The following is a 12,413-nucleotide window of genomic DNA, read 5'->3' as shown; positions in this document are numbered from 1 at the left end:
ATCAATGATTTTCCAACTTTAATTTGCATAGTCCCAGTTTTAGGACGGAGAAGGCGATGGCACCCCATTCCAGTACTCTTGCCTGGAAAATCCCATGGATGGAGGGGCCTGGTAGGCTGCAGTCCATGGGGTCGCGAAGCGTCGGACATGACTGAACGACTTCACTTTCACTTTTCACTTTCATGCATTGGAGAAGGAAATGGCAGCCCACTCCAGTGTTCTTGCCTGGAGAATCCCAGGGATGGGAGAGCCTGGTGGGCTGCCATTTATGGGGTCACACAGAGTCAGACACAACTGAAGCAACTTAGCAGTAGCAGTAGCAGCAGTTTTAGGAACCTCCTACAACTTTCTTCAAAGCATCTTTCATTTCTTTATTCCGGAGGCTATAGATCATGGGGTTGAAAAAGGGGGTCAAAACTGAGTAGAACAAAGTTGTGAACTTCTGCATGCCCTCTGCTTGTCCTGACCCTGGACTCACATATGTCATCATGACAGAACCATAGAATAGAAACACAACAACCAGATGTGAGGAGCAGGTGGAGAAGGCCTTCTTCCGGCCAGCCACCGAGGGCACCTGCATTACAACCCTCAGCACCAGGGTGTAGGATCCAGCAATGTAGAAAAAGGTGGCAAAGATAAGGAGGGAGCTCATGGTACCACATATGAGAACAGTCCCTGGGACTGGGGCACATGCTGAAGCCAGGGCCAACAGAGGACCCAGGTCACACAGAAAGTCATCAATCACATTTGGGCCACAAAACGGTAGCTGAGTAACGAGTACCACTGGGATCAGAAACCAGAGGAAACCGTACACCCAGCAAAAGATGACCAGGCTGCTACAGAACTTAGTAGTCATGACGGTGGGGTAGTGCAGAGGGCGGCAGATTGCCAGGAAACGGTCATAGGCCATGATGGAGAGAAATAAGCATTCCGTTGTGCCCAGTGAGAAGAAGAAGTACAACTGGAGGAGACACCGAGCAAAAGAGATGGTTTTGGTTTGGGAGAAGAAGTTAGCCAGCATATTGGGCACATCAGAGTTGACATAGCAGATCTCCAGGAAGGAGAAGTTGGCCAGCAGAATGTACATTGGGGTGTGGAGCCGGCGGTCCCAGCGCACTGCACACATGATGGCCATATTTCCAAGGAGGGTCAGGATGTAAGTTATAAAGAATATGGAAAAGAGGAAGATCTCTATTTCCCAGCGGCAAGGGAAGCCCAAGAGGATGAACTCACTCACAACGTGGGAAATATTACTGACCTTTGACATCATCATTCTGTCCATTCTGTGAGGATTGGAGCAGAAATTACATTTACAGAGAGAATTATGTCTCCTGGTTCCTCCTCAGGAGATGAGCACATTTTCCTGAGGGTAAGGGAGGGGACTAGACCAATAGTTTCTATTTTTGGTTGGACAGTCCAACAATACAGTTGTTGAGTGTACTCTTCTACATATATGACTATTTGCTTTTAAACTATCAACAAACCACTGTCAATAAATATAGTACATATTGGTAAAGATTTTGAAAAAAAAGTTTTCTTAGAATTAAAATAAAAATAGAATTCCAGATATTTTCTTTCTGCATCTCTCATTGGGTTGCTTGATGCACTGAACTTTAGAGAACATTGGTCTAGACAGTACAGATGGGTGTCTGCATGCGTGCTAAGTCGCTTCAGTCGTGTCTGACTCCTTGCAACCCCACGGACTGCAGCCCACCAGGCTCCCCCATCCATGGGATTCTCCAGGCAAGAACATTGGAGTGGGTCGCCATTTTCTTCTCCAGATGGGTGTCTGGCTAACGCTAAATTAATGTATAAACTTTTACATGGGCAATTTAATTGTAAAAAACTAGAATTGACAGATTTACTGAATGAAAGGGTAATATCAACTAAGTGCCTTAAAGGAGAGAATGTGAGGCTTTACCCCTCATACGTGTGGCTGACACAGAGCACAGTGGTATTATAATCTCTTTTGCTCTAGGAACTCATGCAGGCTTAAATTCTTTGGCTTTTTTGGGCAGTAACTTTATACTTTTGACTTTTATTGAATTTTCATTATACTAAAGTCCCTAGAGTTTTATTCATAGAACTTAAAACAAGCGTGGCCCCATTTAGTGCTTGTGTCATTGAGTTTTTGAAGTGAGGGAGGTTAATTACTGAATTTTACCAAGTGTTTCATTGAATGAGATCCTAAGACTTTCAAATATTAACTTCCATTTGTATTTTTATTCCTGTGAATTTGATAAAATTTCTCATGATTTTTCACCTATGTGTTTGGTTAGAATATGTAGAACATTAAAAATCGCCTTTTTAGAGAACTTTAAACTTTTTCTAGGTTAACACATATTATTCTCAACAATTGGGGATAGATGGCTAAGCTATAAACAGATAAACAGCACAAAAATGGTGAAAATGACTTTATATCTGAAAAACTTTCTGGCATACATTAATAAACAAAGGGCTTATTGAAAATTTTAAAAGTAGCTTTTAAAACTGATGCCCTTGTTCAATTTCAGTTTTTAAAACATTTTCTTTCTTTCTTTAGCATTCTTCAGAGACACCAATAGTGATTTTGAAATCACATGTGTAAATTCTTTCTGTACCCAGGGATATAATTTGCTTAGGCCTGAAAATATAAGTTTATTTAAAATTATTAAGTGCTATTTTACTTTATTTTCTTGTCAATTCTCTTTTATACATTTTTCTTCTTTCTTTTGAAAGGAGATCAATCCTTAGAGCTGTCCATATTCTAATTTAGATTGATTGTCCTTGCTGTTTTCTCTCCAGAGGGCAGAAGATAGCCTAGTTTTTTTCTTTCATCTCATAAACTTGCAAACAAGGAGACCACGATGCTATCAGCTGGTATGGAAAGATGTTCTCCTTTAGGTTTTAGCCCAGTGAAAAGCTCACTAAATTTCTCAGAGAAAAACATTCCTTGTTTTTAATCACTTTATTTCACTTGTTTCTCTGTCTCTCTCTCTGTTTCTTTCTCTCTCTTCATTTCTTTTTTTCTTAGAATTACTTCTAAGATGACTTGAAATTTTTGTTGCTGGAAAATTTAAGAACTGTCTACAATACTGTCTTATATAGTTTCAGTATGTGGATAATAAAGGAAAATATTTCTTAACATATTTTTATTAAAACATTTTAAAATAATAGTATTAACTTTTTGATTGCTATCCATCATGAACCTTAGTTCATTTTCTGTCACCTGCCACTTTGTTACCATAAACTGAATATTTATATGCTAGTTACAATCTTTTCAGGCTTAGCTCCTAAATTTAGCTTTATAAGCTCATCACTAAACTAAAGAATTTAAAGAATTCAATAAAAGTTTGCTTAGTGTCTACTGCATTCTTGAATACTAAGCAAGGGGTGTTTTGGAACATATGTTTATATTCCTTCATGATGAAATATTATTTTCAGTAAAATTAAGAGGCACTTTAAGTCAATATAAGTTTCAGTGTAAATTGTGGTAGTTAAATCTATAACTCCACATTTCCAGATAAAGGTCACTAATTTAAATATGAATACATAGTTTTGATTTTTCAAATTAACAAAAATGAATAATCATGATACCAGAGTTGATAAAGGTGCAATGAAATGACACTTAGAAAAACTGTTGGAGGGTATATTAACTTGTACATTTTTTTTTTCTGGCTGGCAATTTAGAAATACTCAGAGCTTTTAAAGCATTTATACCCATTAAATAAGAATTAGAGGTGTAGAAAAAATTCATACAGTGCATAAGAATTTTTAGGAATCATGTTAAAATACAGATTCTGACTCAGAAGGAGTGGATGAGGTTTGGGATTCTAAATTTCTAATAAGCAATAAGATAATGTTAATTCTTTGAGTAGTAAAAGTTTATAAAGTCCTCCATACTTTAGAGAGTTCTTTGTGTAGCAGGAGTTTATGTAGTTTCTTTATATATACTTCTTTAGAAAAAGTAAATAATATTGAGGAATATAAAAATTCCTGGAAAAAATGAAATTAATAGTGGTAAGTTTTTCAAGATCAGTGATAGGCTGCATACTTTTCTTCTTTATACATGTGTATGTTTCTTAAAATTTCTATAAATAACATATATTACTTTTATAAACTGAAAAGATAAACATTAAAAAATATTATTCTTGAAGGCACGTTTCTGGATCTTCCATTTTCCCTAACCAAAATTTGTAACCTTTGCTATTTCTGGAATGTTACAAGTTGCTAGGAAGCCCGTTATTTATGTCATATGTGACTTACCATGCAGAATATCATTTCTCACTCACTTGCTACTTGGATTTAAAGTCAATGAAGTAAGTCTCTGTGCCAGGGTTGAGGAGAATGGGAAGATTCCCAGCGGGGCATCCTAAAGGCTGTATTTTACTTATAAGTGGCCAATGCCATTTCATAAACCTAGGACACGGATTAGAAGTTAAGTTTAAAAAAATCAAATGCAACATCATGAGAAATGATAGCCATTAGCTTCTGGAGAGAATTCGTGTTATTAGTCTTTTCCCATTGGAAGGAAGCATACCTTATTCTCAATCAATTACCTTGAGAAAGAAAAAAAACAGGAAAATGATACCATTTTCCATTTGGGGTTTTAATTTTTTTCAGCAAACTTTAAGGAGAATATTGTAATTTAGAATAAAAGTCAAAAAAATCATGATGATATTAGACAGGATTAAATAAAGGCAATACACTTATTTTTCTTTTCTTTTGCCTTTACAGTTGATAAAATTTGAATGTAATGATTTCTCTTTCAACTAGACAGGTAGAAAGATACTTTCTCAAACTCACATTTCCACCGTCAAAATATAACACGTATTTTTCTCTGTCCCGTGTTCATGAATATGCCCTTTGTTGAAGGAGTTGATTCAGGCACTTACTGGAATAGGAAACAGTGTCTGCAGATGAGCCTTTCCTCTGCTCTTCATTTCCCTTGGATCTCAGAGTTCTCTCCCTTGTGCTTTCACTTTCAGAGCATCTGGGGAAATATTTTTCTGTTTTTGGAAGTTGAAAAAGATGTGTTTCCCCTGCTCCCCATCCAGTAGTAGTAAGAATGAAAGCTTGAATTCTCCACTTGTCCCCAGTGAAACTGTTGCTGAGCAAAAGCCAGTTTCCCTAAAGGGACTCTTGCTGAGATTCCCTCAGCTGGATGGTCAGTACCCCAGGGACTCATCTTTTGTTAAGGTTATTTCAAACATCTGATACTCCTTTTCTCATAATGGACCAATGATTCTACTCTATCAATTGATGCTATGCATTTGCCATATAATTTTGAGCTTCTTTCTCTGATTAAAGGGACAGTTATTTTTTTAACTTATTTTTAAGTTCATTATATGGGTTCAAAAGCCTATCCATGCCTGTAGCTACCCTTGTACTTTGGCATACAAATATAGCAGTTAATATTTACTGAAAACTTGTTACATGTCAGGCAGTAAGATGAGTAAATTTATGAGTAATTTCATTTAATCCCCTCCCAATCTTATATGTTAGATATACTATTATTTTTACTTATGGGGAAGCTATTGAAGCTTACGTTAATTAAATAATTTGTAACATTTAATAAATAGGAATGATGAGATCGGAATTCAGTTCTCTCTGAGAGTGAAGCGTGAGTTCTTAAATAGTAAACTATTTACCTTCCATCTTACGCGTCAAAGATGGAAAACAATTGCTATTGATATCTTATACTAGATACTGTGACAAATTCTTATATTTAACTTATTTTATTTAATCCTTACAACACCCTGTGTGCTGGGTATCACTGTTGGCAATTTTTAAAAGTTCTGATTATCAAGATAACTTGTATTTAAACAAAAATTTGGAAGAGTCAGAAAAATTGAGGGAGCTGAAAAATTACTCACAATTTTTTCAAGCACACATAATTCAAGTAAAAATTTGGCATATTCCCTCTGGTCTTTTTTATTGTAAAAATTCATACATATAAGGTCATACAGCATTTACAACTTAGTATTCTGCTTACATTTATAGCCTGCATTTTCCCATGTAACTAAAACTCTCTTAAATACTATGAAAGCTGCATAATAGTGAGTGTTGTTTTAATATCATTTCCCTAGGGTTTTTAGGCTATTTACAATTTTCTGACCTTAAAATAATGCAATAAAAATCACTGGGCTTAAATTTTTGTTTTGGAACATTTCCCTAAAGTAGACTACTTGAAAGAAAATTACTATGTCAAAAATATATATATACCTTCAGATGTATTCTCAGAAGTAGACTTGCTAGATTAGATGGTAGTTCTACTTTTAACTTTTTGAGTAACCTCTATACTGTTTTCCATAATGGCTATACCAATTTACAATCTTACCAAGAGTGGACTAAGGTCCCTTTTTCTACATCCTTGATAAGCAATTGTTATCTCTTGTCTTTTTTGATGCTAGCCATTCTAACAGGTGTGAGGTGATATCTCCTTGTGGTTTTGATTTATATTTCTCTATGATTAGTGATTTCGAGTAACTTTTCATGTACCTTTTGGCCATTCATAAATCTTTGGGAAAATTCCTATTCAGGTTCTTTGTCCAGGTTTTAATTGGATTATTTGTTTTTTCCTCTTGAGTTCATGAGTTCTTTATACATTTTGGATATTAACCCCTTATGGAGACCCCAGTTCAATTCCTGGGTCAGCAAGATCCGCTGGAGAAGGGATAAGCTATCCACTCCAGTATTCTTGGGCTTCCCTTGTGGCTCAGCTGGTAAAGAATCCATCTTCATTGCAGAAGACCTGGGTTGGGACGATCCCCTGGAGAAGGGAACGGCTACCCACTTCAGTATTCTGGCCTGGAGAATTCCATGGCCTGTATAGTCCATGGGGTCGCAAAGAGTTGGACACGACTGAGCGACTTTCACTTACTTCACTATCAGATATATAGTTTGCAAATATTTTTTCCCATTCCATAGGTTGTCTTTTCATTTTGTTGATTGGTTCTTTTGTTGTGCAGAAACTTTAAGTTTGATATCATACCTCATGTTTATCTTTGATTTTGTTGCTTATACTTTAGGCGTCATAGCCGAAAAGTCATCGCCAAGATCCATGTCAAGAAGCTTTTGTTTTCTTCTAGGGGTTTTATGGTTTCAGGACTTATGTTTAAATCTTCAATCCATTTTTAGTTAATCTTTGTGATTAGTGTAGGATAGGGGTCTAGTTTCATTCTTTTATATGTGACTATTTCTGCAGATGGTGATTGCAGCCATGAAATTAAAAGACGCTTACTCCTTGGAAGGAAAGTTATGACCAACCTAGATAGCATATTCAAAAGCAGAGACATTACTTTGCCAACAAAGGTCCGTCTAGTCAAGGCTATGGTTTTTCCAGTAGTCATGTGTGGATGTGAGAGTTGGACTGTGAAGAAAGCTGAGCGCTGAAGAATTGATGCTTTTGAACTGTGGTGATGGAGAAGACTCTTGAGAGTCCCTTGGACTGCAAGGAGATCCAACCAGTCCATTCTGAAGGAGATCAGTCCTGGGTGTTCTTTGGAAGGAATGATGCTAAGGCTGAAACTCCAATACTTTGGCCACCTTATGCAAAGAGTTGACTCATTGGAAAAGACTCTGATGCTGGGAGGGATTGGGGGCAGGAGGAGAAGGGGACAACAGAGGATGAGATGGTTGGATGGCATCACTGACTCGATGGACGAGAGTTTGAGTGGACTCCGGGAGTTGGTGATGGACAGGGAGACCTGGTGTGCTGCAATTTATGGAGTCTCAAAGAGTTGGATATGACTGAGTGACTGAACTGAACTGATCCAATTTTCTCAAGATTTTTATTGAAGAGATTACCTTTTTTCTACTGAGCATTCTTGACTCCCTTGTCAAATATAAGTTAATTGTATATGTATGGATTTATTTCTGGACTCTCCATGCTATTCTGTTGGTCTGTTTGTTTTTAATGCCAATATTATACTATTTTGATTACTATAGCTTTGCAATATAGTTTCAAATCAGGAAGTTTGATGCTTCCAGCTGTGTTCTTCCTTCTTAAGATGCTTTGGTGCCTTTTGTGGTTCCATACAAGTTTTAGGATTGACTTGTCTATTTCTGTGAAAAGTACCATTGGAATTTTGAGAGATTTCATTGAGTCTGCAAATTGGCTGCCCAAGTGGCTCAGTGGTAAAGAACCTACCTGGCAAAGCAGAAGAAGCAGAAGATGCAGGTTTGATCTCTGTGTCAGGAAGATCCCCTGGAGAAGGAAATGGCAGCTCATTCCAGTACTCTTGTCTGGATGATCCCATGGACAGGGGAGCCTATGGTCCATGAGATTGCAAAGAGTCAGACATGACTGAACACACATGCCTTGGTTGAATAGATTGGTTTGGTGAGTATGAACATTTTAACAATATTACTTCTTCTGATCCATGAACATGGACCCATGGAATATTTTTCCATTTACTTGTTCCTTCTTCAATTTCTTTCATCATTATCTTGTATTGACATCAGTCTTTATTATGAAGCCAAAAATAATTGAACAGCTGTGGTACCATGATATTTTTTTACCCTAAAAATCAACAACCAGATGCCAGTCACCAAAAGATCAGAAAAAGGAAGAAAGAAGAAGGGATGCTGGTTATGGAATATGTGACCCCTTTCCATTGTTCATGTATTTATAATTTATCTGTTGTGATAACAGTTAAAAAACAAGCTACTTTCAAGTTTGTGATGCTCACAGGGAAATTGGTCTGACCAAACTGTATCCATTCTCTTCTAAAGCAGTTGTTCTAAGAAAAACTTTACTTTGTATAAACTGAAGCTTTTTAGCATCAGAATATGCCTCAACAAGTCTGAGATGTCACAGGAATATGCTTCCAGGAAGTCAGAGATTGTGCATCCAAAGTGCTTCCTTTTCAAGACTCATTTAAATTTGTGTACCCTAGAGGGCAATCAGGACATCTCCCAGTGTTTCTTTTGTGTGGGTCCTCAGGAGAAAGCAAACACGTTAAGGGGAGGGGAGACAAAGGAGATGGATTTTCCTTAAATAATAATTCTGTCAGAGCCAGAAGGGATAGAGTGCTAGAAATGTATGCTTTCTTCTGCAGACAGGACCCTTGAATTCTAGTGGGGATTGGACATACCTCATCAGAGTGAGTGTGAATGAATCCCTCCTTTTATTCTGTCTTCCACACAATAGACAGATATTATTTATGTATTAAATGAATGAATAGATGTCTTGAGGTGGTCAGTTAATTGAGAATTTCAGTGCGTGGTATTTTATCTGTGCAAGGTGGCCAGATGGGGCAAGGCCCTAGGGTTTTTTCTTTGATAAAATTACCATGAAAATGAGCATTACTCTTTGAAATAATCCCAACATAGAGGGAAATCAATTATGGAAAAAATTTTCAAATGTCTCAACTTGAGGTTTTATTGTCTTCAGTTCAGTTCAGTTCAGTTGCTCAGTCGTGTCCGACTCTTTGCCACCCCATGAATCGCAGCACACCAGGCCTCCCTGTCCATCACCAACTCCCAGAGTTCACTCAAACTCACGTCCATCGAGTCAGTGATGCCATCCAGCCATCTCATCTTCTGTTGTCCCCTTCTCCTCCTGCACCCAATCCCTCCCAGCATCAGAGTCTTTTCCAATGAGTCAACTCTTCGCATGAGGTGGCCAAAGTATTGGAGTTTCAGCCTTAGCATCATTCCTTCCAAAGAACACCCAGGGCTGATCTCCTTCAGAATGGGCTGGTTGGATCTCCTTGCAGTCCAAGGGACTCTCAAGAGTCTTCTCCACCACCACAGTTCAAAAGCATCAATTCTTCAGCGCTCAGCTTTCTTCACAGTCCAACTCTCACATCCATACATGACCACAGGAAAAACCATAGCCTTGACTAGATGGACCTTTGTTGGCAAAGTAATGTCTCTGCTTTTGAATATGCTATCTAGGTTGGTCATAACTTTCCTTCCAAGGAGTAAGCGTCTTTTAATTTCATGGCTGCAGTCACCACCTGCAGTGATTTTGGAGCCCCCAAAAATTCCTAAACCAGTTTTAGTCATTTGCATTATGAATAACTCAGCCATCCTTGAAAGGTCTCATAATTTAATCTCTCCCCTGGTTGTATAATTATTCTCCTAGTAGTAGAATTTTCACATGATTATTTTCTATGTCATAGGTCCCCTGGAAATTCATTCCATCATTCCAAGTGCTTCCCACCCTTTCGAAATCACCTTGCTGTTTTTACTTGTAATCATATCCGGGCCACAGTCACCTCAGTGATCAGTATTGTGTTATTGTAGTGCCATGTCCTGTCTATTGTCACCTTTATTAAAAGTGCTCATTCAAGTGAATGCTGAAAAAGATGAAAAGGTTGATGTTGGAGGAGAGGAGGGTGGTCCATGTTACTAGCTCTTATTCATTCTAGATTGGGAAAGGGAGGGAAGACAAGAGAGAATGAAGAAAGTATCCTATAGCAGGCAGAGGAGGGAACAGACCTCCTGAATACTCTGTACTTCTTTAGCTAGCAATCAATTTGGGTTAGATTGATTTTGGACTTTGGAATTATGCAAACCAGGGTTCAAATCTTGTCTCTCCCATTTACTTCTCTATGATATAGGGAACTATCAAATATTTTTAAAACCTGGATTATTTGAAGCTATTCTCTGGGTCAAAAAAAGCTTTATCAATCCAGACTAGAGGGATACAACTCCAGTTCTACTCTCCTAGCTTTCACATATACAAGGCAGTAAAGAATAAAACTGTGCCTGGACTTGTAAACTTTAACTAAAATGGAAATTTTCCTCATAGTGGTTTTCTTCAAGCAACCCATAAATGTCTATTTAACAAATCTGTAGCTGAACTGCTTTGTGGAAGGTACTAAAAGAAGAATTAGTGACCAATAGGTTGTGGATCAGAGAAATAGGAGCACTGTATAGATAATTATCAAAAGGGGTTTAATTCAAAAGGTAAGGAATTATTAAAGTGATTATTTCAGTGAGCAAATTTCATGCACTATTTGGGAATTCGTGTATATTTTTATTGAGAGATTCACTCTGAGTTATATATGATGCAATTTTAAGACATTTTTTCCATTATAAGTTAACACCGTAGAAGCGCATTGAAGTCATATCATTCGTGAGATTGAATACTCAGAGATAAGAATGTGTATGGAGGCTATATTTTAGGTTCAAACAGATACTTTTAAAGGAAGAATCAGATCACTTGGCTCATGTTTTGCTTATGGTAACTAGGGCAATAAGTGGAGCTCACACTAAACATTTACTTTATTCTACGCTAGGTGCTTTAAGAATATGTTACATTTAATGTTTCATTAATTTCCATGGTAGATATTGTTACTCTGATTTTTAAAAATTTATTTATTTAAAAAAATTTATTTATTTTTAATTGGAGGATAATTGCGTTTCAATATCGTACTAGTTTCTCCCATATATCAACATGAATCAGCCATAGGGGACATATGTCCCCTCCCTCCTGAAATTTCCTCCCACCTCCCACCCCATCCCACCCCTTCTAGGTTGTCACAGAGCACCAGGTTTGAGCCCCCTGTGTCATACAACAAATTCCCACTGGCTATCTGTTTTACATATGGTAATGACATGTTTCAGTGCTACTCTCTCAATTTGTCCTACCATCTCCTTCACCCATTGTGCTCACAAGTCTGTTCTCTACGTCTGTGTCTCCATTGCTGCCCTGAAAATAGGTTCATCAGTACCATCTTTCTAATTCCAAATACATCCATTAATATACGATATTTGCTTTATGATTTACTTCACTCTGTATAATAGGCTCTAGGTTCATCCACTTCATTAGAATTGACTCAAATGCAGTTTATGGCTAACAGTCCATTATCTATATAGGATTAATCTCCAAAATATACAAAGTAGCTCATGCAGTTCAATACCAGAAAAACAAACAACCCAATCAAAAAGACAGCAGAAGACCTAAACAGACATTTCTCCAAAGAAGATATATAGATGGCTAATAAACATATGAAAAGATGTTCAACATCACTTATTATTAGAGAAATGCACATGGAAACTATAATGAGGTATCACCTCACAGCAGTCAGTTTGGCCATCATCAAAAAATCTACAAGCAATAAATCCTGGAGAGAGTGTGGAGAAAAGGGAACTCTCTTACATTGTTAACGGGAGTGTAAATTGATAGATGGAGAACAGTATGGAGATTCTTTAAATAACTAGGAATAAAACTACCGTAAGACCCAACAATCCCACCACTGAGCACATACTCTGAGGAAACCGCAACTGAAAAAGACACATGTACCCAGGTGTTCATTGCAGCACTATTTACAATAGGACATGGAACCAACCTAGATGTTACTCTGATTTTGCAGATGCAGAAATTGAAGCAGAGAGAGAGAAAGAGAGAGTCACTTGTCCTGGGTTATAAATACTGTTTTTAAAAGATCCAGGACTTCATTATAGCCCTCTTGAATTCT

The 12,413-nt window shown here is 37.4% G+C and overlaps 1 protein-coding gene across 1 annotated transcript; it reads right to left on the bottom strand.

The window, feature by feature from the left end:
• Positions 1 to 328: 328 nt before the first annotated feature.
• On the bottom strand, positions 329 to 1,273 carry LOC102271119 (olfactory receptor 11H6). The gene has a single exon (XM_005909494.2). The coding sequence runs from the start codon at positions 1,271 to 1,273 to the stop codon at positions 329 to 331; it is 945 nt and encodes a 314-aa protein (XP_005909556.2).
• Positions 1,274 to 12,413: the final 11,140 nt, after the last annotated feature.

This window comes from Bos mutus, chromosome 10, assembly GCF_027580195.1.
Source record: "Bos mutus isolate GX-2022 chromosome 10, NWIPB_WYAK_1.1, whole genome shotgun sequence".
Classification (NCBI taxonomy): domain Eukaryota; kingdom Metazoa; phylum Chordata; class Mammalia; order Artiodactyla; family Bovidae; genus Bos; species Bos mutus.
Note: the sequence above shows the minus strand (reverse complement) of the source record. Positions and strands in the feature narration are given on the sequence as shown.

Excerpts from the sequence above, each read along its gene's own strand:
- LOC102271119 (XM_005909494.2), bottom strand. The coding sequence starts at position 1,273 with ATGATGATGTCAAAGGTCAGTAATATTTCCCACGTTGTGAGTGAGTTC.